Raw genomic sequence first — 27,577 nt, 5'->3', positions numbered from 1 at the left:
AAAACTGTCCGGCAGGTTTCTCAACACCCTGCCTAAGCTCCAAAAATTTACTTACTTGGAGCAGTGATTACAAGACCCTTACTACCATGTGTCTGTGTTGTGGTTTAACCCGGCCAGCAGCTCAGCACCACACAGCCGTTCGCTCACCCTCCCCCGACCCTCTCTGGGATGGGGGAGAGAACCAGAAAGAAATGAAAACCTGTGGGTTGAGCTAAAGACAGTTTATTACAAGAGAAAAGAAAGGAAAATGATAATAATAATAATGATAATGATAATAGTACTATTACTACTAACATGTACAAACAAGTGATGCACAATGCAATTGCTCACCACCCCCTGATTGATGCCCAGCCTATCCCCGAGCAGCCGGTCCCCCCATCCCTGCCAGCCCCCATATTAATTGTTCAGCACGACCCCAGATGGTATGGAATACCCCTTTGGCCAGTTTGGGTCAGCTGTCCTGGGTCTGTCCCCTCCCAGCCCCTGCTGCACCCCCAGCCTGCTCGCTGGCAGGACAGAGCGAGAAGCCGAAAAGTCCTTGGCTTGGTGTAAGCACTGCTCTGCAGCAATTTAAACATCAGTGTGATATCAACATTATTTTCATCCCAAATCCCAAACAGAGCACCATACCAGCTACTAGGAGGAAAATTAACTTATCTTAGCCGAAACCAGGACAGTTTGATACCTGCATGCATCTTAAGAGCTGATAAGCTCTTGACTGAGATGAGAAGTGGAATGGCAACAAAGGATGAGAAAAAGACTCTCATTAGTCCTAAAAAGAAGAGCCAGGCACTGCCATAGCAAGGTGTTATGACTTGTGGCTGCTCCTTCAAAGGAGAAAAGAGTAAAGGTAGGTTTGAGTTCAGCTGTAAAAGCAGTAAATGTTAAAAATAGTAGTTGTCACAGGCTTACTTCTGTGGATGAGATAAAACACTTGGCTGTTATTTTCTCTTTTATCATTTCTTTTAGGGTAACTGAGAAGTTGTGAATTGATGCGGAAGCCAAATGATATTCTTGTGTGGAGGGGGCCCAAGTTGTTTGTTTCCACTGTGTCACAAGATGAAATTGCTCTCCACAGCAACTAGCTTTCCAGGTTTACAAAAGGAAATGTTTTAGTGCAAACTTTATTTTTTTAGAGAGAGGGCTTTTTGATTTCTTGTTATTGTAATATAGCAACATGTAAGACAAAAATAGCAAGTCAGAACATGTGGCCCTGACAAAGCAAAGCCGGCAGAGGATGCTGACAGTACAGAGATGGGTACTTTGCACTGGCTGTTGCTGGCTGAATGCCTTTGTAGGCGTAGCTTTGCTTATCAAAAGCTTTTTATGGCAGAGGTTAAGGCTTGGGGCTATCATGACAGTCACAACAGAGCTTGAAAAACAAAACAAATAGTTGGCAGCGCGTGGTGGGGAAAAGAAAATTACGTTTGTGGTGATACAACTCTAGAAGCCAATTCTTTATTTAAAGATCTTTTTCAAGCATTCAAGGACAGCATTATCTGCCCCACTGTACATGTGAGTATATGAGTCACAAATTTGAAGACAGATGTTGTTTAAAAAAAAAATCAAATAATGAAGGAGTTGGGGGAAGGAAAATTAGTATTTCAATAAAATGAAGAAGTAGATTAATTATGGACAATGATTACACCAACCAAGCATCAAACCTCAGGAATTACAGACAGTAAGACAGTCCTAAGGCAAACTGTGAAATGAACATCTGCAATTGTACTTGTCTGTAGAAAGTTATGACACACGCCACTGCCCAAGCATCTGATGTGCTGGGTAAGGGGGAACTCCAATGGGTATTTGTGCATTGAGAACAGCAGCTTCAAAACCAAGCTGGGCAGTTGCTACAATGTATGTTCATCTGGTTGGGTAAGTGATCAATGGACCTATAAATGCATAAGTGATCTTACTTAACAGAAATTAATATTATACCAGTTTAACTTCTATCTGTTTCGTGCTACTGCCTTAGCTAGAAACCCCGATGCCTTTGACCACAGCACATATGCCTGGTGAGACAGAAAAGGTCATCTGATACCCCAATTCGTGTAGAATCCTGTGGTGAGTCTCAGCTCCTCAGAATTTTCATTTCCCCAAACACACAAAAAGCAGTGACATCTAATTTCTCTCACATCCCCACTCTCAACCACAAGCAATGTTTCATGGTTATTCACCATCCCTGAGCTTTTCAAACAAAACGGGACTAGTCGTTAAGAGGGCACTGTATTAAACAAGCTGTTATAGCTCACCCTCATTTCTATTTCTTGCACTACTGTCACCTTCCAGACAGACCTGCTCTCCTCTATCGTGGCTGCAAATGAGGTTCTACCGTAGCGAGTTCCCTCTATGAAGCATGAAACCTCACTTCTGGGTGGTGGAGAGACCAGGCTGCAACTCCAGTTGCAGTCTGAACAGCTCTCCTAGTAAATCCTCCAGCAACAGGCCTCCTGTGCCTTCGAAGTCCTCACAATAAAAACAAGTAACAAGCTGGACAACATTTTTTGCCTTTCCATACCAGCAGCCCACCCTCCGGCAGTACCTGTACGTTAGAGAAGTAGCACTGTTCCAGGAGCAGTGTTCAGGCAAGAAAATAATGCTTACTAGACAGATCTCATGGAGTTCAGAATCCAGCTCAAAAAAGGCAGGAAAAAAAAATGCTGTGGTTTGCTCAGTAGGTAACCTTTAATGTTCAGTTGAGCTTACAATTTAAGAAAAAATAATTCTTCTTTTAATTGATACAACAGTTGAACATGAAAGAGAGCTAGAGAGGAAATTGAGATTCTGTTGAATTTCATTCAAAATTTAAGATACAAGTAGATCCTGCAATAATAAACCCCTTTGATAGGCAACTACTGTTGTAGACAGTAGATAATTAGCTTTTTGTTGTAGACAATTAGCTTTTATTCCCTCAGGTTAAAAGGAACCCTCTACTAGGCAAAATAATTTTGCATGTTCTTGTGGCTTCAATCTGATCACTTGTAGAGCTGCTGTAAGCAGCAGGAGGCCTGCTGACTAGGGAGGAAAAAAAAATACAAGCACACCTTCATTAGAGCAGATCAGTACTTATCTCTGGTGGGGGACCCTGTGCTGAGAGGTTCCTTTGCTGGGTGTTATCCAGGGTGCTGCTAATTTGATCCCCTGGTACCACAAGAAGACAGTTGTGTTTACCATGACACAACTTTATGCTTCCAACTTCCTTAGTCCATGCAAGGGATTTTCAGTGCCATACACTGAGTCCCACTGAAGGCATTGGCAAAGCCCACTCCGTTTATGTGCTATCGGTGCCCAAACACCCCAAAACTAAAATGGAAATGCTGGGACTATTTGAATGACTCTTCAGTAAGAAGTGTCAAATGACTGAAGAACCCATCACCCAGGACACTGCAGGTTTTGCCTGATTTCTTTGAAAAAAACAAGGTTTGGCACAGTTGCCATTTAAATCCGAAGGAAGTTTACTGTCATGGTTGCAGGAAAAGGCAAGGCTGTTGTTGAGGAGAAAGATCCTGGTAGTGGAGTGTCTGTACAAAATGACGCTTCTGACTGGCACTTAAGAGTCTGGCAGTGCGCAGCATGAAGTCAGAAATCCCCACAAACCCGTGTGAAGGCGCCTCTGTGCTTAATGGAGAGAGGAATGGGCAGACTACTGTGCCACTTGGCAAAGAGTTTCACCTTAACTGGTAGTTTGTTTACTTCAGAATGAGATGCAGACAACTAGAGGGAACAGGCAGGGAATAACCTGTGCATAAGAAATGCATCTTTGTAGTCTTTTGTCAGTTGCTCATTAACTTTTGCGTAGAGCAAAACAGCTAGTATCTGTTAGATACAAGTGCTAATTGATTTGTGAAATTCACTGGTAGCTATACGAAGTGTCTGTTGTTTTTCACATACTGGTAAGCTTCCAACCTCACTGTGTTTTAGTGGTTCAACAGGTAGATTGCACTGTATGCTAAAATCTTTATTCCCATCCGCTTTCAGTCACTACGTTTCAGTGTCGGGAGATGCCCCTTTGCAGCAGGATATAACTCTGAAATTAGCTCTGCTTTGAGCAGGAGGCTGCACTAGATGACACTGAAAATTCCTTTGTAGCCAAAGTTTTCCTGTGGTTGTATAAAGGCAGTAATATCTAATCACCTCATATTTTGGAAAGCTTTGTGTTATCCCTTCCTTTCAATAATACAGAAGCAGTTATGGATGGATCTTTCCTCTGAGATGACAACCAGTCTGTTAGAGGAAATAAAAGTGCCCAACAACTTCCGTTATCTATGAAATTTTCTACCAGATAGGGATAAAACAAAAAATGCCCCCAAATCTCCAGTTAGTATAAAAATGATTTCATTTTACATATAGGTCAATGCTTGGAAGTTATTTTAACTGCCAGGCCATTCCTCAGAGCACCTGCTCTTCATTTGCAGTGTTACTCATTACCAGCCTGCATTTGATACTATGCATTCAGTTTGGCAAGTATCCAGTACTGCTCAAAAAAACAAACATGTACTTGTCACAAACACCCCCAGCACCCTTGATATCTTCTGTCTGGACAGTGGCGTTTGGCACCGAATGTGTCGATGAGGCTTGTTCAAACCCCTACGCCGCTGCTCATGCCTGTCCGACACTTGATACCGAAGCTGCCCCTGCAGCAACTCCCTCTGCAGAGCTGACTCTAACCCCTCCTCTGCCCAGAGTAAGATGGCTATGTGCTGTGGTTAACTGTGCTGTGGTTAACCCTTAGCCGAGAGCTATCGCACTTGCTATTTCAGCAGGTCAGCTTCTCAGTGGGAGTCAGCTGTTCAGGTTGCAGTGCAAATGGGTCATAACCACATTGCCAGCACTGCTCTCCAAACCTCTGGTGGCTGTTTCCTCTCTGCAAGTGCTCAGGAGCAGGAGAGGCTGTCTCTTGCTGGTTTTACTACAAACAGGCTGTGGCGATTTTCAAACCTACCACAGGCTGGGAACTAGAAGCTCTCAATCAAAAGTGACCTTTTGCCTCAAGTAAACAAGGCTGAGCCCAGGATCAAACATGTTGATCTCAGGTGAAGACTGAACCCCAGTGCTGGGGCAATTCTGGGGAGAGAGAAGTAATGGTAAACCAATGACACATTCATTCAAGATGCCTGGGCAACAGCAACAAATACAATAGAGATTTACAAATACTGATTCATGAGTTCTTTATACTTATGAACCGAATATTGACACTATATATACCATATAATACACCAAGCAATGGGACAAAATGAGCATACTCTCTAAACACAGAGAATTAATGCTGTCAGTACAACGCTGAGCTCTGCAGGGTGCTCCTAGGCCTGCAGCTAGAGCCGAGAAGATGTGGAATGACTATCAGTGCTGTAACCCTGGGCCTGGAAAGGGCTAAAAATAACGAAGATATATCTCCTGGAAAATAACGAAGATGCCAATGTCACACTCAATAACAAGAATCGGACCAGGCATCTCAGAAATATTTTTCCTTGTTGTAACGTGGTTTAGTATCAGGCAATTTCTCTCACTTCTGTTCATTTTGGTTGGCTGGTTTGTTTGGTATGTAAAATTGCATGGTTGGAAACAGCTAAAAACTACTGTTGCAAATGTGGGAAGAGCCTGATTTTCCTCTGCCCTTGTTTCCTTACAGCAGGGTGATTCAGAGGCCACAGGAACTGCACGCCTGATTTGGAGCAGAGGAAGAACGAGACCTGACGGAGGCATGCTGGGACAGCTCTTCGCCTGCTGCCAACACACTGACGTGTCACCTGCAGTCTTGTCACAGCGGCGAGCTGAGGTGGCTCAGGGCTCTGGCCATTGGTGCCTTGCTGGACACAGACTCCCAACACAACGGGAAGTAGATACATTTCCTTTAAGTACAAAACTACCTTTTGGTGTCCCAGTATCCGACACCCACTAGAAACAAAACTCCCAAACTTACAAAAATTACTGTACGTTATTAAAATGCTCACTCATTTCTCTAAGCTTTCTTGCTTTGAGCATTTTACAGCTCTCTGTATACCATGAGGAGACCCAGGACATCCTGACTAACTGAAAAAAAACTTCAGCAGAGGGCAGGAAAATGCTCATGTATTTATGAAGAAATAATAAGCAAATTCATTTCTTAGACATCCAAAGAATCTTGAACAGAAAACTCTTTGAAATGTTTCTTTTTTCTTAGGGGGAAAAAATGGAGAACATAAAAAAAAAAAAATAAAAGAACATTGAAATTGATCGGAGTCTCAGCAATTCAAAAAGTGTGCTGCTTTTTCCCTCCTACATGCTTCTGTTAAGCCACTGGCACACCAAAGACAATGCAGTGCAAGGGGCTGCTGCATGGTCCACACAGGTGGTACAGGCTTTGGACCCAACGGAGAGACGTTCCTCTCTGTCCAACAGTACATGGCTCTAGCCGGCTCTGTCTCTTGGGAGCTGAAGGATGACAGATAACAGCAGTGAGAGCCTAAAATCCTGCAAAGCAGCGCTCTCTTCGGATGTTGTTCAGGTACACTGAATGCCACTGACACCAGAATATAACCACAGGCTAATTGCTTCTGAAACTTCCCCCTTGTATTTCACCTGCTTCTCCTGGAAACACAGGGAGTTTTGGGTGGCTGCATGGCAGAGGAAAACAACAAAACCTCTTTTTGTCTCACTAGGAAAACTGTGCACTTGTTCCCCTGTGGATTAATGTACAAAGAAGATAGCGCATGGCTCAGTCTCAGACTTTCACAGCTGCCAGGTAACTAAGAGTCCTAGGTAATACAGGTTGGTATGAAACAAATGTGCAATAGCTCCAGCCTCAGGTGGAGGCCTAGAGACTTGTCTACGTGAACCAAGTGGTGTGAAGAGCTGCTGGGAATAGAAACCCAAAGAAATAGCTGCCTCAATGCCGATCTGAATAAACGAGCATAGTAAAATGCAATCAACTGCAAGCAGTAATGGGACATTACGCACTAAGGGAGCGGTGGCATCTTCCTTAACACTGGCAGCAGGGGAGATGAACAAGACATTCAGCCAGCTTATGAACAGATGGGTGCTCTCTTGTAGCACACTGTGTCCAGATTATTGCAGGAAAAGACAGCTGTGGCAGGACTTCATGCCCACCTCCCACTGGAGGCAAAACTGCGGCTGAAGGAGAAGTTGATCTCGCCGTTTTTATACTTTCCCCATGCTCCAAAAGGCACTATGACAACCGTGCTGTTGTCCTCAGTGCCAAATTGCATTGCCTGAGAGAAGAAACAAGTTGTCAGCATCATCATCTTGCTCAGAAAGGGAAACAAGTATCTGACTCCATATGGGACAGCATGCTCTGAGCATTTCCTTGCTTCTTCCCAGTTCTAATGCTGCAGGTTCTTGTATACCTCAGAGCTTTTCATGGGATATGCCACCATCCAGAACCCTAGTGAGAAACCGATCATTTCTGTCTGTGCTGATGACATTCAGCACTGCAGTAAACTGCAGTTACTGTCCAGCACAGTTCTGTGGCTCATGAGCTAAATGCATCAATTGAAATGTTCGTATGTTCCTGGCAAGGATGTGGCAAGACCCTGGGAAGGAAAGGCCAGACAACTAGACTACTGGCCATGTAAGCCAGAATAGTTCAATTCACTGTTGAATGCGTGGTTGTGTTTTTTTCTTTGAAATACAAAAAGAAAAAAACAAGTGCACTGAGAGTAAACAACCATTTCTTCATGGCTTAGTTTTCTGCTTTTGTCTTTGCCACGTGCTGAAAAGGACCCACCGGAACACATTGAGCACCTGCACAGTCTGTGTCACCAGTCAGCTGCATTACCTTTGCAGCAGCGCTTTGGTGCTTCGAGAAACCCTGGCATTACCTGTTCAGTAACAACATGGGCAGCTTCAGCGGGATCGTGGCACTGATTAATAAAGTCACAGATCTCCTGACTGTTCACCATGAAGTTAATACCATCTGTAGTAAGGACCAGGAAGCTGTCATCTGCATGATGCAACTGAAATAAAGGCACAAAGTATGCACAACAGTAGAGCGAGTGCTGCAAGGTAAAACCGTTGCCTTGATTTTTTTGGTTGATTTTGTTTGGTTGGTTTTTTTGCATTTGTTTTTGTTTTGTTTTTTACCTTCTGTTGCAAAGCAATTTTTGTGGGAGTTTTGCCTGTTCTTTGTGCATGAGAACTAACTGTTCTAAGAGGCAGCCCTCTGGATACACTGAGGCCAAAAGACCAATGCTATATATATTGCCCAGTAAACAAAATGCTTCCTTAAACTAAGGATTTCAGTGAAGACACATTAAGTGCTGTGGTCATCTCCCAAGCCCCTCAAGCCAGTGCGTTGTGTTGGACTGGCAGCAAATGAACACAAAGTTCCTCAGGCCCCAGGAGGGGCATTGGGAAAAACTATGAAACAATATGACCTAAGATGAGAGCCTTGGTTTTCTCTTCATGCAAACGTGAATGCAACTGTGCTGAATACCTGGTTGTTAACCAGGTAGGTTGTTAACCTGTTTTCTGGACAATTGTAGAGCTATGTTAAGATGCATGTAACTGCCCTTCCCTCCTCCTCTCCTCACAGGTGTACAACCCTCTACATATTGCGCTGTTCTCAGTGACAGCTTTGTATCAGTATTATCCTCAAAATTAGGTATCTGACTGCAACTCCAAACCATTTGACAGCTTGGTACTTCAGTAATGGATATCACATGTGGTCACTTATCCTATATTATACTGTGATAACTGGGATTTAGAAGTTAATCAGGTTCTTGGTTGAATTTACTACTGGGTCCAGATTGTCTTCTGCCTTTAAGTGTTAATCTGAAATAACTTAATTAGAATGGGTCTTGCATTACTTCACCACTAAAAAAAATCAAAGATTGGTTCCACCTGGGTACACTGAGTGGTTACCACCACATGCTTTAAATACCTATGTTGCCCCTTAGTCCAAATGTTGCTGTCCCTGTTAACCAGGCCTTCTTTTACCTGAACCCTTTTTGTTTCTGGCTGGGCTATCACGCCACTGTTCTTAAGATCCAGATCTCCTATGCTCCGCGTCATTGCAAGTCTACCATTCACGTGTGGTTGTCCCAAACTGTTCCAGGCAACGAAGCCACCAGACTTCCTAATCCTGTCCAGAGGCACAAAAGAGAAAGCAAATGTGAGTTACTGATTCAGACTGAGTTACTGATTCCCCCTGTCTGTTAGCTGCAGTTTCTGCCACTCTCTGCTCATGCAGGATGGGATACTGAGGACCTGAGCGGAGAGATTGAGAGTTGTTTTTTGCTGTTTGAAGGGTTCCACAGAAGGAATGAGAAGGCTGAGTCCTGACCTGATAACTACAGTACGTTCTTCGGGTCTTGGCTTTCACTTGGCACTCTTGGACAAGTCTTTGAACTGTGTGGTCATGGCTCGGTACCCAGTCCTAGCCATGCTGATCTTACTGCTGTGACAGTTTTTGTTTGCATAGGACTTTACAAATCCCCAGCCCCCTAAATGGAAGCAAATGACGTAATAGAGGCTGTGCCACTTTCTCTTTAGCTTGGAGTGTTATGTTCATCTCCAGTCTCTTTCCCAGGTCCAACGTGGCAGCAGCACAGACTGACCGAAGCCCTTCCCCAAGAAGCCATAATATCAGCCACCAGGTACCTTTCCTTCTCCTCCTTCCTTTCTGGCGTATGGTCAATAGTGAGTTTCATAGCCTTTCCTTTTCGACACAGTAGGGCACGGCTGTCTCCCACACTTGCCACAACCAACTGAATACCATCCTGGAGCAGGGCCACTGTCGCAGTGGTCCCAGAGTTCATCAAAGTTGCTACAAATATCATATCAAAGAGAGACAGAGGGGTTTTAACACTGCCTTAAAGCATGGGAGCATTTACAAGAGAGTAACAGTGCCAATTGGTTAAACCAAAGACTTGTGCTCTACGTTACCAGTAAGTAACTGCTTTTAAGTTTAAACTAAAGCTATATATCTATTAAAAATATAGTGAGTAAACATGCATATAGGACTTAGGTAGGGGAGAGAGAGAGGAAGTGGAAAAGATAAGTATTTCTGTGCAACAACATGGCTCCATGTAAAGTGGTCTAGTGGAGTAAAAGCAGTATAAGGTGCAGAGGCTTCTTTTCAGCCTGTAGCAAATTGATTTTACTTTCCACTGGTTCTTCTCAAGATAGAGGATTATTGTCTTTATCCCTGGGCACAGTGACTGCATGGGTAGCCCACCATAAAGCTGACAGTTTTTTCCTTCTGCCAGGTGGTGAAGTGGGCAACTGAGTAATTGTGATTGTAGCTGCATGTTGCTCAACAGAAGAGAACCTCCAGATCGTTCCCTTACTGTAGTCTGTAGGGTTCTCCCGTTGCTGTCAGAATTATTAATAATCTACTTCTAGTTACCCCAGGTTTGACAGGGGACAAAGGGTTCAGCCAGCAGGCACTGGCTTTTTTGAGAAACGGACTCAGCTCTCTTCAGACCACACAGATTTGTCAGAGGTCACGGTGCTAAGGCAGAGCTGGATTCTGCTTTCCTTACATTGCAAACAAGTGTGGTCACCTGGCAGTGGTGATTGCCTCTGGGCAATCTGCCCTCAGCACAGGTGGGATCACTTGGATTTTTGCTGCCTAGAGGGCAAGCCAGAGCTCTAGCTACTGTCTTCCTCTTCTGATAGGGCAAGGGAGTGATCTTATCTGTGTTTAGGGACCTGGTTGGATTAACTGTTGAATGCAAACTTTCTTGTTGCAACTTCTAAAAAAAATTCAGGGGTGGGGATGTGGGAGGGAACATGCTTAAACAAGAAAATACCAGTCTGCCTAATTTCAGAATAGATGTGAGGTTTTATCTGTGGTGAAGGAAATACCAAAAGAACTGCCTAGCTCTCATTTTGGACTTCGATATTTTTTGAAGGGAAGTGCACCTTTGCAGCTAGTATCCCATGCAACGCTGGCTAGGGAGAGCTGCCTGGAAAACACTAAGTCCTGCTGATTTGAGCTCTTCAAGTAAAACACCTGGCTGGGAACAGCAATTGCCACAAATTCACAGCCAATGCAAATCCCTTTGGAAAGTCCTCTGTAGGCCTATTGCGGTCTGGGGTTTTCTAGAAATTGGTTTTAAAAGCTAGCCCATTGCACAGAGAACTTTTGTGTTAATTTAGGAATGAAAATCCCCAGTTTATATTCCTGCTTTCACATGAGTAATGGTTGAAGGTGTTCCCACCACTGCTTCTGTAGAACTCAGCAGCAACCACGTGCACTCCTCCTGTCCCTGGCCCTGCAGCACTGGCCCCCAGGGTGGTGGCATGGACCTGAGACAGGACCGTACAAGGCCCCGAGAGATGCATGGAGCCTTGTTGTAAGGTGAAAGCAGAGAGCTCGTGAAACAAAACAACCTCTCAAAACCAACTAAACTAAGCTTGGGTTATTATTTAAAACAGGTATTATTACTGCTGCGATGGCTTGGTTAAGCAACTTAAGCAACAAGTCGATGGCAAACATCCACCATGGTAGTATAGGACACATCTTGGACTACGTTACAGTTGCGATGCGGAATGCTGTATTCAAAACCATGTAGATGCCCTAGCCTCTGAGTATTCAGGTCAGCACTGACATCTTGTTTCTAATTGGAAGCAAGGACTAGTCTGGTACAGGCTCACTTTGAGGCATGTTATGAAAATAAGGTAATAACAAGTAGCAGTGTGATCAGAAATTTTAGTAGAGCCAGTAAAATACCTGTTTTAGCCAACAGCTAAAAGAAGTGACATGAAGAACCTACGTAAAACGACCTTGTTTATTTCACAGAAAATAGATTTCACATAGACGTCAAAATTAATGCTGCTAGTCTCCCATCTCATTGCTTGTTTTGGAACTATGCTGACAAACACATATGGTATCAGAAAAGGTTACCATCCGTAGTCGTTCATTCATGATTGACTGCAAACATTTGGTCATTCAGGTGAATCTGCATCTTTACAGTGCCAACTATCAAAGCCAAAAGAGCTGCTATCAGGAAGCAGAGGGATGGTACTTGAGAGCCATCGAAGCTACCATACAGAACTGCAGTAATGGTCATAGAGACTCGTTCCTTAGAAATGTGTATGAGTTAAATGGCTCTTCGAGAAAAATAAATGCCACTCGTGCTCACTTGTCTGAGACCGATTCATGGTCTGAGTAAGGTTGGAAGAACGTGGATCTAATTAGACTAAAGGGATTATGTGATCTCTTGCACAGTTCCAAAACAAAAGAGTGAGGATGGGGTAATGTTTCTAATGCTTTACTAGGACTACTGCTAGGTTATTTAATAACACAAAAATATATTGCATCAGCACGTCTACTGGTTTTTAAAATTAAAGAGTTCATCTTGTTTACCTAACAATATCGCTATAAAACTAAGATCTTTCAATAGGTTCTTAACACTCACTGGACATTTTTTACTGCAAGTCATCTCAACTAATGTGACAAAGAGGATGTGTGAACCTTCCAGTAGTCCAGGCTAGGAACCGCCAGACTCCTTCACCTGGGACAAAATTAAGCAGATCTCTCTTTCCACTGAAGCCCAGCATATAGTGTCCAGGGCCTCCAGTTCGAGAGCTGGTGACCAGGTACAGTGTCTGCCACAAATAACACGTACACAGAGGCAAATAGGAAATTGACCCAGGGACTTTGTTCAAACAAAATAAACCTGCAACACTGGAGATGAAAGAATAAGGGCTGCAAAACAGGGGAGGGTAGTCACTTTGGGTTTACCCACGCTGTCTTTTGCAGGGTATACAGGAAGTCCTGATGAGCTGTGTGAAGTCCAGTTTGGCCATATTTGAGACTTACACATGCATTTTGTCTAGGGATGGGAATTGCCGCCATTCTTGCTTTGTCACTAAAACTGTGTGACAAAAACCAGTTGTTCTCAAGTCCAAATAAAAGCTACTTTTTTTTTTTTTTTTTTTTTTGGCTGGGGGGGGATGTTGGTAAGTAACCAATCACAAAGTCAACCAAACAAATACATTCGTTTGAGATGTACCTGTCTCATGTATGATAACAGCAGCCATTCTATAGAAAATTTTCAGAATAAAATATGGCCCAATCTGTTTTCTCAAGGTAGTTTTCTAATTAAAATAAATATCAAACAAAAATGGAGAGTTCAAACCAGTGCCAACTGAAATGGAGCCATTTTAATGAAGGGCGCTGAATGACTCATTCTGACCTTTGGCCAAAATGCAAAGAAATACCCCTGTAATATTGTAATTTGCATCTTCTACCTTGATTAGGTAAGAGTTTGAGCCCTCGGGTAAAAAAGCTGTCTTTGTGTTGTTGATATTACAAAATACTTAAGTAAAATTTCTGCAGCTCTCCCTTTTCCTCAGTGTTGCAGGTTAACATATTCAAAGAAAGAATAATCATGTGCTTGAATGATAATTAAAAAAAAAACAAACAACTACTTTTTAAATTTAATTATTTTTAAGACTTTTGCTGTTTACTCAGCACATTAAGTTGCAGGAGTGCCTTTCAAATATAGACACATCAGATAATACCTGTCTAAGTTTTATTAAGATGGCTATTCCAGAAGTGAGTGGCAATGTGATTAGAGTTGGATGCACTGAATGTGGAGGTCAATGGAAAGCATGCCTGCCTGTTGTTTTCTTTGCATGGGGGATTGTGCCTGCAGGCAACAGAAGCAGTAGCAGTACCTTATAGGACCGTATGAGGCCAGGACACGGTTTGTTTCCCATTTCTCCAGAATGATGTTCTAATTGCCTTGAGCACATGATTCACTTGTTTATTTCTGTCCCTGCTCAGGAAAGCTATTCAGCTTTTATGTTTAGGTTTTTACTACCAGTCAAAAATAACAGAAAACTCTGTCCATCTCTGTTAGTGGTTGTCCCATGGATAATGATATGTTTGTTCATCATGAACTCTCTTTACTGCGTACTGTATGTTAGATAAGCAGGGATTTAACAGTGACCGGATATATTTGAATGTCTGGAAGTGAAATAAAGGGAGTTTCCAATAAGATATCAAACACCATGTTTCAAGGCTTGGGCACATCTCTGAGCTCTTAATTATGAGAAATGATTTATGTGGGGGACAGCTTATCCTTGATCTGCCAGAGGAAGTTCCTTATGCTTTTGTCTAAAACTGTCGGAGGGGATACTGGAAGGGTCTGCAGGTCAGTATAGCAGTCCAGCTGCATGAGTTAACCTGCATGCCAGGTACAGCAGCAGTATCGGAACACATATGTACACCTGTATTTTTTATTGAAAGCTCAAAGAAAGTATTATTGTACATATTTTCCAATTATGATTGCAAATAACTACAAGCAGCAGTGTTCTTGAAGACAGAGCTAAGTTTTCTGTCAATGCACGTCTCTAGTCCTGTTACATGTGTGCCATATGTTCTTTTTCCCCCCCTAAATACTATTATAAACATTGTGCTAGCCAAAATCCATGCAATTTTGGCTCTAGGGGTTTGTCCTGGGAGTCATGGTCCTCGAAACAGCCAGGCACACATTAGATGTTTTCAAAGCAGAGTAAAGATCATGATCATGTGCTGTATCTTTCACAGATGCAATGAAAAGGAGTGTACAAACCCTGGCAGGCTTATCAATGGGAACAAGACTAAGCTATTTTTTGCACTTGATGAGCTCTGGCAGAGATTCAAAAAGAGGTCAGTCTTGACGAGCATCCAGTGTATCCCAGATACCAACCACCGTTTTCAAAAAACTTGGGCAATGCTCTTGAACATCACTTCTAGAATAGCCACAGTTATTCAGAATTTTTGCCACCAAACTGAATCAGTTTGGAATTAGTCTTCTAACAAGGATACATGCAAAGCATTGAACCTCATGTAACTTTAAAAACAGAAGCAGCAACAAAAACATAAGCACCAAATAGTCATCAGAGTATTGAACTTTTTATGAAGATAAACAAAAAGCATGCCTTGTTCAGAAATCTGCACTTGTCTGTGCACAGTGCTGCTCCACTCTTTCCCTTATAGCTTGATTTCCAGCTGGGCAACCATCCGAGAGCACTGGGCACTTCCAGATCCTGCTGGCTCCTGTGAGAGCATGCAGGCATTCAGTCTACCTAAGAAATGCTCAGTATTTCGCAGAACGTGGCCACAGCGGATGTTAAATGATTGCTTTTCCCCTTTATATTTTTGGACCTCAAACTTTTTTTAATAAAGAGGGTTTGTTTGGCGTCTTGATAGCTGTTACATAAATTTGCTGGCATTTGCATTGTTTCAGTAAGGGGCCCTACTCAGTGAGTTAAATGATATGATAAAATGCAACAAGTAGTTCCAAAATGCTCGGCTTGCAGCACAACTTGTTTGTCAAATATTTTCCTTGTTCAGTTCTTCAAGTCTCAAATACAAAATGCTATAATCAGAAACTGTGTTCAGAACAACAAAGTATAGTATGGTTGCCAAACATCCTTGTCAAGGAGTTGCTCTGAAACTTGACAATGGTCACAGAAATGAGGAAAACCAAGAGCTGTCTTAATAACAAAGGGCCGGGGTGGAGTACAAATAAAACTAATTACCATGTTACTAAAAACAGAAAGTCCTGACCCAGCGAAGCACATTAGCTCGTATTCAGATGTCTTCTTGAAAATGGGCTTCTAATATAATGTAATTGCAAGGAAACTCTTGGATGCAAAAGCTTATTGGCTCTACTGATAAGCCTCTCATTAGCTCTGTGAAAGCTGACTTAGTAGGTCAAAATCACTTTGGATTCTTTACCACATTTTTTTTAATAATAGAGGTTGTCTTGACTATAAAATAGAATATAATGGAGAAAATAACTTGACAGATGAAATTCTGCCCTTTTTAAGGGCCGCGTTTCAGAACCTGAGACTTCTTTTCCTGGTACGTTAGCCTGCATCAGGTAAGAAGAAGGGGGTACTTCCCTCATAGTGCTGCAACAGCCAGCCTTCCTGTCCTGCCAGTAATTGTTTAAGTCTATGTAGGTTTGTGTAGAACTTTAAGTGCAGGAAACCACTCCAATAATAGATTGTTTTCACTGATTTCTTAAAGAAGTAGCCCAAAAGCATGGTATAACTTTAGTCCCTAAAGGACTTGTTGGTTTAATGTCTTTCTTGGACAGAAAACTTTTCCCATTTATGCTCCTGTAGAACCACCTGCTGTATCACCAGCATCTGCAGCAGCTCTCTGCAACACTTTGTTGTTGTTGTTGGTTTTTGGTCAGTTGGTTTGGCTGTTTTGTTTTTTTTTTACACAGTGGGCAAACTAACTCTTGAAATAGTATTTTATTTTAGAGAAAACTCCTGTGACAGAAATGGGACAATGACCTTCCCAAATTACTCCCGATAAGTCCCAGGAGCTTTAACTGGAACTTCAGATGTGTGTAGTCTCTAGGCGTATACAGGCGAACTTGATGAACAGCCAGGACTAAGAAATCTAAAAGGGCTAGTGCTGGCTTTACCACAGCCAACCTTGTTTTCCTCTTGACTGCTGTTTTCCCTTTCATACTCAGCTACTCTCTTGATTCTCTCTGTGTAGAAGCAGTACTGGTTGTATTAATTGTGGCTTACATTCCTTCTTGACTGCAACGGCCAAGTCAGAAAGGGGAACTTTTGACAGTGTCAAGGGAGTAACAGCTCTTCAACAGGGAAAAAAAATATATGAAAAAAAAAAAATTATCACCCAGGAAAGTTACATTGCTTGCTAATTTAAATCACTCCTTGCTAACTTGGGAAATGCTTTTCTGGACAGAATCATAGTAACAAAAATTCAATGAAGATTATACCGAAACTCAGACTAATAACTTCCCCAGTAAATTTGACCTAGACTTCTTACAGCTTTTTCATTTTAAGGCAGGTAAAGCATAATTGTTTCATTTGCAGTAAGTGAACAGAGCAAAAAGCTATGTTAAATAAAACTGTTCTCAAGAGGTTTTCAGGATGTCTTAGTACAAATATTGAGCAGGTAAGAAAATCCTCTTTCCCCACACCTATAAGAGAATAGAGTATTTTTTACCTACCGTCAGCAGACAGATGAGCATGCCTTTCATATGCATTGTTTATTTCTAGAAAAGCATTGTTCAAAACGTTTTCCAAGTTTTCCTCCTGAGCAAGAAATTCTCTGGAAACAAACAAAAAAAATTAAACTTTTTTACGAGAAATATTCACCTTAACCAATCTCTTCTGTAGACTTATTTCCTCCCTGATTAACGCTGGATTACACTGAAAAGGTAATACTGTTTTATTAACGACTTATGCTGGAAGCACCATCTTGTAATTTTGTAAATAGATCAAGTGCTTCTTCCAACACCCATGCATGTGACACGGAGCTCCAGAAGAGCATCAACAAGCCGTGTAGGTCAGCAATTGCAGTGCCCCCCACCTGACAAGGGACAATTCACATGCTCTGTGTTTCCAGCCCTTTCCTGGAAGGTGGGTACAATCACATTCTCTTTTCTTGTCTTTGCAGGCTTGTTCCATGGGGCAGGGAGTGCACAGAGAAGTACTCGATGCCATGTCTGTTGTTAAGGGGAGTGTTCACTATCCGGCGTTCCTGCGGCCCCTTTCGGACTAACTGGCTGTATAACCGAGGATGACTAGCGGCAGTGTATCACCCACAGTTCCCTTTTGGCCCTAAAGAAGGAAGCTCTATGGTAAGTCATTTGCCACGTGTTCACACGACCCACACTTACTTGATATATTTTTCCATGTTCTTAGCACAGAAGTCTGCTGCCGCCACGCCGCCATGTCCATCGTAAACTGCAAAGTACAGGACATCCTCTGTCAGCTGAGCATAATCAAAGCGGTCTTCGTTTTCCTTCCGCTTGCCAATATGGCTAGCACAGCCCACATTGCTCAGGCTGACTTTGGGAATTGGCGTCCCATACTTTATGCTTGGTGGGAGGAGAATAGGTTCGTCAATGCGATTGTCCCAGATGCCAAAGGTGTCCCATGTGGCGGGTCGCCCACTCCCATCTGGATCGAAGCGGGACGCACGTCGTTCAGAGGTGGAACTGTAGCACTCAACTGTCGGACGCTTCTCGTCTTGCAAGAGGCGGGACGTCAGCAGGGCTCTCCGTACTTGATACCCTCCCTTTCTTACCAAATGGATTAAAGCAGCAGTTGACATAACTTGTCTTCGCAGAGAATCGTAGGAACGAACAAACGTTCAGCAATAAAAGACAGCGGCTGGAATGTCTAAGAACAAAGAGAGAATCCATCAAGAAGGAAGCAGCACAGGAAGGGGGATTTTCAGTTACATCATTCAGGAAACAATTTCACAGTCAGAGGCCGCTAATCATGCATAGCACAGCACTGCCTAGAAGAGACTACAGAACGATCTGCATGACTCATCGAGAAACAATCCTACACAGATCAGCCAACATCTACAGTTCTAATGAGGAATGCTGCAGATAAATCGAGGTAAGGAATCTCCACTAGCCGCCTCCATCACGATAGCCTGTATTTTCAGAGGTAGCTAGGGTTGTGATGGAGCTAGTGAGAGTGATAATGACTTTGTTCCAAGAGCTGACTTCCTGCATAAGAGACACGACATTCCATTCTGTCTCATTTCATTAGTACTTGCATTTTACTTGTCAAAACAGACTTGGGAAGTGAATTGTGATTTTCATTTTTTTTTCAGGCCAGGAACAACCACTAAGAGTGTATCCATAGACACGCACAATTACTCACTTGAATGTCACAAAATGGAGCCCATGCAGCTTTGAGCTGTTCTGTCTGGCCTGATGGTCTCTACTCAGACCCAACCCTGAAATGGGATCCCTTGGGTAACAAGGAGACCAAGTTCTTCCACTGACTTTTTTTTGGATGTCTTTTCTGGTCCAGATGCATTAAACGTACCAGCTGGCTCACCACAGCTAAAAACTGATTAATGCTTATTCATCTAGGATGCTGAAAAGTACAGAGATCAGCTTATTTAACCATTTGCAGAATAACGCTTAACATGATGAAAGTCAAACAAGCTGGGGTGCATTTGGTAATAAGTCCATGTTGTTGCATCAGATAAGTTTGAACTGGACCACCAGATACCTGAAACTAAGCGTGCTAGGTTTTCAGCAAGGAATTGCTCTTGTTATTGCTAGATGTTTGTGGGTGTGTTGGGTAGTTGCTGAGAGCAGAATTACAAGTGAAAGATGTTCTATACTGTAATGAAGGGATTAAAAATGAACAGGCTTGTGATGAACGCCAATGCATCAAATGGCACAAATATCTGATGTAATCCAGCAGCAAAGAGCAAGCAATAAATGTACCCCAGAAACACAGTTATTCAGGGCTGGAGCAGCCTGCTGTTGTATTCCAGACAGCAATCGCAATTGCAGCTGTGGTTTTGAAATATTGGTTTAAACTATTTTTTTAAACCCTGCACAAAATGTATGTGCTTGCAGAAATGTTCAGTCAAAGGTAGGTTTGTAAGCAGTTGCTTTATTAGAAGATGGCTGTGACGTGAGCTTTCTGCAGGCCTACGGTAAACCTGTCATTCACAGCTCAAAGCATATAGTTCTGGATGCCTCTTGGTTTATCTTGAATACACTTCCTTAAGTGAGGAAATATGTGTTTACTTATCATTTACAGCACAACAGTTCACTCAATAAATATCAGACAAGCTGGGAATCGATATTATCGTAACAGATTAAATTGGCCTTGGCTACCAGCTGAGTGCAACTGACCAATGTCAAATTTTGAGTGATCTTCCGTTTTATTCCTGGATGTCTGCAATATCTCACCCTTATTTCACTATACTCGCGGGTGCTTAATAACTGGTTTACTTTCTTGACTTTTTCTTTTCTGCTGCCCTTGACTCACAGCAACAGTATGTTAACGTCCTATGGTGAAGCACAGCACGACAAAATTCAATGCCTGCCAACTTAGGAAACCCACGATCAGATTCACTTCTGTCAGCTAGAAAGGAGAACATGAAAAGCTAGCTATATTTAGACTTCCCAGTATCCACAGCATGAACTGGAAGATTATTCCAAAATACGGAGCTAATTAATGTATTTGTTTCCATCAAACGGATCTCTCAAAAGCCCTTTTTCTCCAGGCAAGTACAAACAGCAATGGCTGTTTGGCTTTTCAACTGTCTCTGCAAGCAAGGAATAGGAAACCGAGCCGTAACTGCCGTGATGTAAATAGCTGGCTTTCAGCTGACGGAGCACAGCCTGTACTTTCCTAGCGGACAGGCTGCCAAACACTGAGCAAGCCTACCGGGGACAAACAAGACGAAGGCATTGTAAAAGGCAGCGCTGGTACCACAGCCCAAGTGCATGTGGGGGGGCTGTAGATGCTCCATCTGATCCTGATAGTCTGCGCCTATTTAACCTACAAAAATAGTTATTATAGGTAGCTAACAACATGCAGTAATTGCAGTTAATGATTAAGCCATAGTTCAAGCTGTATGGTGCCCCCTTGGCAGGGTGGCAGCCCCACGGCAGATGGAAAGTCTCCATGCCGAGCGGGGGGCGGAACCACCGCAAGCCAAGAAGGAGGAAGGCACGCGGGGCTCCGCACCGCACTGCATGCGTGCAAACGGAACGCGAAACCCCCGGCGCGCCCGAGCGGCTGAACCAGGGCAGCTGCCCCTGCCGCCCCCCACCGAGCCGCGCCTCACCGCTCTCCTCCTCCTCCTCCTCCCGTGCCCGGCAGCCGGCGGCGACGAGCGACGGCTCCGCCAGGCACCGCAGGACGCAGGGTGCCGCTCCCCACCGTCTTCCCCGAGGCCGCCGGGCCCAGCAGCCCGGCCCCCCTCAGCCCGGCCCCTCGCCGGCCCCAATGGCAGCGGCGGCTGTGGCCGAGCCCCCCCCGCCGCCCACACCCCGCCCGTGTCAGCGCCGGGCGCGCGGCCCAGGCAGGGCTGTGAGCAGCTGAAGGAGATCGGAACAGAAGCACGGGAAGGGAGAAACCGTGTCGTTTTGGCGTCCTCTGGGCGCCCGGCTCTCGGTCCGGCACGCCGTGTTCCTGCGGGGGGTGTGGCATCCCTGGCGTGCTGCTGAGGCAGAAGGCAGGCGTGCGGGGCCGGGGCGGCGGCGGGACGGCTTCAGCGGGCCGCGGGCTGCTCGCAGCGCTGCCTCTACCGCGGGTGTCCTGCCTAGGGGAACACGCGGCAGCTGCGCATCAGCCGCCGCAGGACTCGCCTCCGTCCATCTTGGGCAGCTTGCTTCTGGTCTGGTAAAGCTCAGAAATAAAATCCTACGTCTAAACACCGTGTAGGTTCTGGGAAGGTCAGACTAAAAAACACGATTTAGACAGCAGTTTATTAAAGCAAAGGTCGCGTTTCTGTACGTAGCAATCCCATCTTTTCTGAAAAGATCACTAGTAAACAAATCGTTGTTTTGCCTACTTGAAACTTTAGATGTTTTTTGACTTTTCAGGCAGCTTATTGGGAAACTGAAGTAGATTATTGCGGTGCTTTTCTGCCCTATTCTTACCTACAGGATAAAGCAAGTTAGGATAGGATGCTCCTAGCTGCTTGCATTCTGCTTTTGGCATTCTCCATTCATAGCGTGTGAGCGGTGTAAGCTGAATTTGCCCTGAAACTTGGTACATTGTGAAGCATTAGAAGTTAGGGGCTGCAGTGCTTGAAAATAGTGCTGTATGTGGATCATGGCATGTATGTGCCATGTATGCATGTATGTGGTTTCATGGCATGAGGCATGCACATTGAAAAGCCACGCTGCTTGGCTTGCACACAGTGCCTTGCTGTCCTGCAGCTGTGGGCACAGGGGAAGCTTGCAGCTACCTGCCGTGCTTGCCACTGCAGTGGGGTGCGGGGCTTTTTTCTTCCTCAGGCTCCAATGCACCCCAGCTCAAAGGGAAAGAAAGTGATTGCAGTTGCTTTTATAGAGCTTTTATAGATTGCAGTTGCTTTTATAGAGCTATCAAGTGCGGCTCTTAACTGAGCACAGCTTTTATTCCTTTCTGGTCCTTGACCTGTGGCATCTGGGGCATTGGATATCTTACCCTCCAGTCTCCTCCTGAATGTTTAGGATCAGCAGGAATATAAAGTTCTGAGTGGGGTTACTGGTGGAGAATCATTTGCAGAGTCATTAATGCAAAGAAGCACCACTTCAGTCCTACTCCGCTGCTTTACAGTTATTTATTTTTTCTGGTTTAGATTGCTGTTCCTATTTGCCATGGACATCTGGGATTTAAGTCCACTTCAGCAGAACGGACTTGAGGATCTTAAAAGGAACGTTATTCAGGTGAAAAACACTTCACAGCGAGGGCATTCCCCTATCATTTGACACCGTCTGGCTGCGAGCCTGACTGGAAGCCCACGTCAGGCTGGCATCTTGGGGTTAGACCGCTCCCTCCCTGCTCCTGGCTGCAAGGTCCAAGCTTGTTCTTGCTGCTGCAGACACAGGAGTAACTTTCTCCTGACAACACCTCTCTGTTACCTGACCAGTTGATTGCTGTAAAGCTTCTGTGTGAGGTCTCTCTCTGAAAGCGTTGAGAGGCAGACCTAGCAAAATTCGTGAAAGCTGCCTGCCATGGCCTCTGCGAGTATGGTGCTTGTCATGGGGACTTCCTTCACTCTGCCCTGGCTCGCAGGAGGTCTGGCTTTCTGCATCGTTTCTGCATGTCCTATCAGTAGATGCCTAAAGAAAATAAAATCAGAGGGTTGCTTTGAGAGATAGGCAGCTTCTCTGGCTTCTGGCCTGAGCTAAAATTGGATCAAGTATTCAAGAGGGGAGAAGAGGGAGTGCAAGCACCCATGTCTCTGAGAGTTGCTATGTCTGAAATAGCCCACAGGTGTTGACCTTCAGAGCTGGGCTGCTCTGATGGGTGGTAAAGTGAGGTAGTCCTCAACAAGCATCCTTAAGGAATTTAGAGCATTCTGATAATGTATGTCTATAGGTAAGCCTGCTGTCAGTAGTGGTAAGAATAGCTTCTTGCTTGACAATGATTTACTTTAAGTCTCAAGAAAAAGACTTCTCTAGCACTCACACGGAAAAAAAGAGTGTGCGCTTTTTGACAGTGGTTGTTGTTGGTCCTCAGTATTTGTGGCTTGGAAGGTGGACTTGTGCAGATATCACCTCATGTGTTACCCAGTCCTTATTGTACCTAATAGCAGTTTTTACTTTCTATTGATGGTGTTCTCATATTTGCTTAGTCATTGTTAATACAGCCACTGCCTGGTATTATGGAAAGGGCTCCTGCTTCATCCAAAGAGCAAATAATGTGATAATGGACATGCAGCATTATAAACCTATGTCTCTCCTTTTAGCCAAAACCTGAGACAAGATTCAAGTTCAAATATGTGTTTGCAAAAATAAAAAATGTCGCAGAAAACCTCTGACATTTACCTTCTGTATGAGCCCGTTAAAATAACTGGGAATTTGGGGTGCCGAGTTATTGCTGCGATTCTGCACTTGTATACTGTGTGCTGTTGCTATCTTCTGCTATTTTAAAAAAAAAAAAAAAAAAAAAAAACAGATCAATTTTGTGCATGAATCAGATGCTAGTCCCTGGGAATGGCATGGACAACAGGGACCAGCAGCTGGGCGCACGTGGAGGAACAATGCCGATAACAGCCAGAACTGGGTCTACCTCTGAGAGAATGTTTATTTGTAATTGCATTGTTTTCTGATTAAGGTAAGATGCACAAACTGATTGTTTTGTCAGCTGAATTGCAACAATAAGCTCATTTTCCATGCTATCAGAGGTACGAATCATGAACCTAAAGCTCCATCATCGGTGAGGTAATGCAGGGCTGTCACCAAGTCCTTGCTTTAATTGCTAGTGTCTTGAAAACAGCTTTATCTCTGCTTCTTGTCTGCAAAGTGGGGGCTGATGGGAGCAGCTTTAAAGGTGACCTTGTTATAATGGGACAAATACAGAAATAGTCTTCTAAAACACTGACAGAAGGTGTCTTGATAGCATGGAAACCTGGCCTGGGAACCAGCAGCATCCTTGAAAAGTGCAACTGGCACCTCTGAAATGTAGCTGAGGTACCTAAAAATTCTGGGTAGTGGTGTCCTATGCCCCCTGTGTTATAAAAAGTACTTGCTTTCTACCCAACATGGAGCCTCGCCCCTCCTCCCCCCCCCCAAAAAAAAAAAAAAACAACCAACCAAAAAAAAAAACACCTCCACGTGCATGAACTCTTTGATGAGATCTAGACAAGATGGGATGCTTGTTGGAGGTGCCTGTCAGACTCGAGACTTGGTGGAACAGACCATCTGTGAAGTTAGATTTAGACTGTTGTCAACTGGCCCCACCCTTGGGATTGGTTTGGTGAGTGCCCTACCGGTACTATGTTGAGATATATAAATATGTGCGTATATGTAAGTAATTGTGTTTGTTGCTTTACTAATGGTAGTTTTGTGGTAACCTGTAATACTAAAATATATACTTGTTGCTACTATTGAAATATATATTTGCCTTCTGGTAGTACCTTGGAGTAACTTGATGTACACTTGTAGTTTTAATAGTAAGTATACTTGCTTTACTAATAGTAATTTGTAGTAATTGTAATAAAGGCATTTAAGAAATAAAACATCTGCATCCTTGTGTATTACAGACTCCTATGAACCCAGTCATGATCTTTATGTACCCACAGGCCATGTAACCTTGCAGGTCATGACATGGGCAAGGGGACTTGAAGTGCCAGTGGGTGCGTTTTGAGGGCAATCTCACAAAGGCAGCATCGGGCAGCAGAGGCTGGGCTAGCTCACAAGGGGAAGTGCCAGTCCATGAGCAGTGTAAGGCTGAGCTCACGTAATCCCATGCGTTTGCAGCATCATGTGCAGCTAGCATGAAGCCTTACGCAAGCGTGAAGGTGTCTGCCTTGCCGATGTCTGTTCTCTTCACGAACAGAAGAAACTCAGACACAGCAGCCCTCGACTGCTCTGACAGGCCATTGTGCCGGCATTTGTGCCCTGGTACCCACTGAGGCACAACTACTCCAGCCTGCTGCGGCTGGATGGACAACCCTTCCTGTTAGAAAGGAATAGTTTCACCTGGGAAATTGTGACAGAAAGAATAAACTGCTCTCAATCTGATGGGCGTCAGTGAGCCAGAAGCAGCTGGTGATGGATTCAGCGTTGCTCCCTGCATGGTGACCAATACAATGGTCTTCCAGGCCTTCAAGGTGTTGTGGTAATTGTGGTACTAAATAACACTGCTTGTTCATGGGCAAATTAATTCCTGACAACGTTCTGAAGGTAGAAATATATGGGAAGGAAACACTTTCAGAAAAGTGAGTTTAATTTTCACGTGTGTTGAGTCTCAGGTCCAAATTCCCTATTGATGCAAGGGAGCTGAAATTAGTAAAACTCCATCCCCTTATCTCACCAGTAAGTTGACCGTGTTTCTGCTTTTTCACCTAACCCCTTCACTGCAAACAAACTGGTGAAGATATGGCCAGTGTTTGAAGGAAAAAGCCCATGGAGTTGACATAATGAGAGAATACTGAGAGGAAAGAAATAACATTTGCTTGGTTTCATTCAGGGACTGTAGGTACCTTGGTTACACAGTGAGATGGTGTCATGCTGTGCTTGCTCCACCTGCACCTGTTCACCTGAGGAGGGAAGACCTTGATGATATTTAGGAATACCATTTAAATACAGGCAAGGCACAGGGGCTGGTAATTCAAAAGCCAGTTTGGAGGAGAGGTGGATATAGGGTAGTAAATACTGATGAAAATAAAAATGAAGACGTGCGTTCTGCGGCTTTAGCTCAACGGTGAGGAGGGGGCAGAGCGGCCCCGGCTCCGCCCCTGCCCCGCGGGCATATGGAGCTCAGGAACCTGACCGCGACGGGGCGGGGCAACGTAAAGGAGCGCCGCACCCAGGGGACGCTGGGAGATGTAGTCCTCGGGGAGGGACTCAGTTCCGGTCGGTCTCGTTGAAGCGCGGCGCGTGCCGGGTGATCAGTTTTGCAAGCATCGCTCCGCGGGCGCAGAGCTCGTTTCAGGGGCAGGCGGCGGAGCTCTGTTCCCGGCGGGCATGTTCCGCTGCTCCTACTCTATCTGCTCGCTGGAGCGCGGGCCGCTGCGTGTTCCTTCGTTACTTGTTTGTTAGCCACAACGTTAAGACCGGGAACCGTGCCCACCGGTCTACCTCCGCGCATGCACAGAGCCGCCCGGCTCGGCAGGGGAGAGGTGGCGCCGCTTGGCTCTCTGCTGCCTCCTGCTGGCTGAGCAGCGGCATTGCGGGCAGAAAGGAGCGGTGCGCTGCTGCGTGCTTCCACCTGATGGCGAAAAGGCGGAACTGCAGGCGGAGGATCGCAGCGTAGCCCTCTGGCGCCACCTCCTGGCAAAAAAGCGGTACTGCAGGCGGAGCGAGTGGCGCGTCGCCCTCAGCTGCCCCCTGGTGGCCAATACTCGGTACTGCATGAGAAGACGCGAGGCGCATGCGCAGTAGCGGGAGAACACATTCTATCTCCGTTGGCTGGAGAAAGAGGAAAACTGCAGGCGGAGAGGCTGGGAAGAGAACGCCCCCGGTGTAACGGAGCAGATCCGGGGCTACAGCTGACCGGTTAGACTCGGAGGTCTGGGGGAACAGCACGGGCTGGGGAGCGCAAATGAGTCAGGCGGCCGGGCGCGTCATGCCCCGCAGCATGCCGGGAGTTGTGGTCCTTGGGACCCAGGCTTCCGGTCGGCCGCCATGTCTTCCGGGGCGTGCCGGGAACTGTAGTTCTGCATCACCACTCGGCTTCCAAGCCGGGAGCTGCACGGAGACAGGTAGGAAGGGCGGCTGCTTCCTCCGTGTCAACGGAGCGGGGTGCCTCCTCTTGCCGCTTACGTGTGGTTTTCTGCGCGGTTCCCGCTGCTTCCATTAACGAGAAAACAGTTCGGGAAGCCGTGCCTAGTTCCACGCATGCGCAGTCAGCCGGTGGAAAAGCGGTACTGCTGGCGGAAAGCCAGACCGCATTTGCAATAGCGGCACGTCGTCCCTCTGCCGCCGCCTGCTGGCGAAAACCTGGTACTGCAGGCTGCGCGGTGCCGCGCCTGCGGTCTTGAGCCGCGCTGCCTTCTGCCGCCGCCTTTGACGAAAAAGCGGTACCGCAGGTTGAGCGGCGCCGCGCACGCGTGGTAGCGCCAGCGCCGCCGGCATCCGCCTTAGTGCCCCTGTGTGCAGCAAAGCGGCAGCGCTCTGCTCCGAAGCTGAAGTGCTGGAACGAGTTTGGTGGTCGGGGCCGCCCCGGGACGGCGCGCGGGGCAAGGCGGCAGGCGGTCGGCTGTTCCAGGGGCGGTGGCCCTTGTGCCGGGCGGGGGGCGTGCCGCGTCGTGCCGGACCCGTGCTCCGCGGGGCTGTGGGGTCTGGCGGCGGCGAGCCCGGCTGAAAAGGGGCGGGGGAGGGAGGGAGAGCACGGAGAGGAGAGGCGGGAACGGCACGGGGGGGGGGGGGGCACGTTCTGGAGTCCCCGCGGGGTCACGTGGGCTGCTCCGTCCCGAGGCATGCTGGGAGCTGTAGTCCTGCGCTGCCGGGCGGCCGCCTCGGTCGCTACGCCGCGACTGACCCCGTTGTCACCGTCGCTTTGGCCCGCGTACGGCGTGTCACACCCCGGTGTGTGCTCCGGGGGCGTGACAGCGCAGCCTCCGGATCCTTACCGAGGAGGAAGCCGGGGGAGAGAGCGAGCAAGAAGTGCCTGAACCGTGACATCGTCCCGGCGGCACGCAGAGCGGGAGCTGCGGTGA

The 27,577-nt window shown here is 45.6% G+C and overlaps 1 protein-coding gene and 1 long non-coding RNA gene across 8 annotated transcripts; one reads left to right on the top strand and one right to left on the bottom strand.

The window, feature by feature from the left end:
* Positions 1–206: 206 nt before the first annotated feature.
* On the bottom strand, positions 207–20,972 carry PPM1K (protein phosphatase, Mg2+/Mn2+ dependent 1K). Of its 2 annotated transcripts, none has more exons than XM_080589139.1 (7): positions 20,838–20,972; positions 17,610–18,114; positions 16,938–17,038; positions 9,598–9,763; positions 8,935–9,079; positions 7,818–7,952; positions 207–7,208 (listed from the first exon to the last, which is right to left on the bottom strand). In XM_080589139.1, exons 2-7 carry the CDS (start codon positions 18,044–18,046, stop codon positions 7,077–7,079), a joined length of 1,116 nt encoding a protein of 371 aa, XP_080445265.1. In that variant the 5' UTR covers positions 18,047–18,114; positions 20,838–20,972; the 3' UTR covers positions 207–7,076. The 2 variants fall into 2 exon arrangements, with proteins under 2 accessions (XP_080445265.1, XP_080445264.1); XM_080589138.1 differs by lacking the exon at positions 20,838–20,972 and adding an exon at positions 20,546–20,685.
* On the top strand, positions 8,971–24,433 carry LOC308193953. Of its 6 annotated transcripts, none has more exons than XR_013950104.1 (6): positions 8,971–9,109; positions 9,527–9,593; positions 12,348–12,543; positions 17,387–17,570; positions 18,062–21,140; positions 22,049–24,433. It is a non-coding gene; the product is annotated as an uncharacterized lncRNA (long non-coding RNA). The 6 variants fall into 6 exon arrangements; XR_013950105.1 differs by having other exon boundaries at positions 11,380–12,543; XR_013950103.1 differs by lacking the exon at positions 12,348–12,543.
* Positions 24,434–27,577: the final 3,144 nt, after the last annotated feature.

This window comes from Anser brachyrhynchus (genome assembly GCF_964034855.1).
Source record: "Anser brachyrhynchus genome assembly, chromosome: 4".
Lineage (NCBI taxonomy): Eukaryota > Metazoa > Chordata > Aves > Anseriformes > Anatidae > Anser > Anser brachyrhynchus.
This window is presented reverse-complemented; position numbering and strand designations above follow the sequence as displayed.

What these genes read in the sequence shown, in the direction of transcription:
- PPM1K (XM_080589139.1), bottom strand. Translation starts at nt 18,046, where the DNA reads ATGTCAACTGCTGCTTTAATCCATTTGGTAAGAAAGGGAGGGTATCAA. An exon ending in AGGAAGGAGGAGAAGGAAAG is followed by an intron (nt 9,080 to 9,597) that starts GTACCTGGTGGC and finishes GCCTCTGGACAG; the next exon opens with GATTAGGAAGTCTGGTGGCT. An exon ending in CAGAAACAAAAAGGGTTCAG is followed by an intron (nt 7,953 to 8,934) that starts GTAAAAGAAGGC and finishes CCTTTATTTCAG; the next exon opens with TTGCATCATGCAGATGACAG.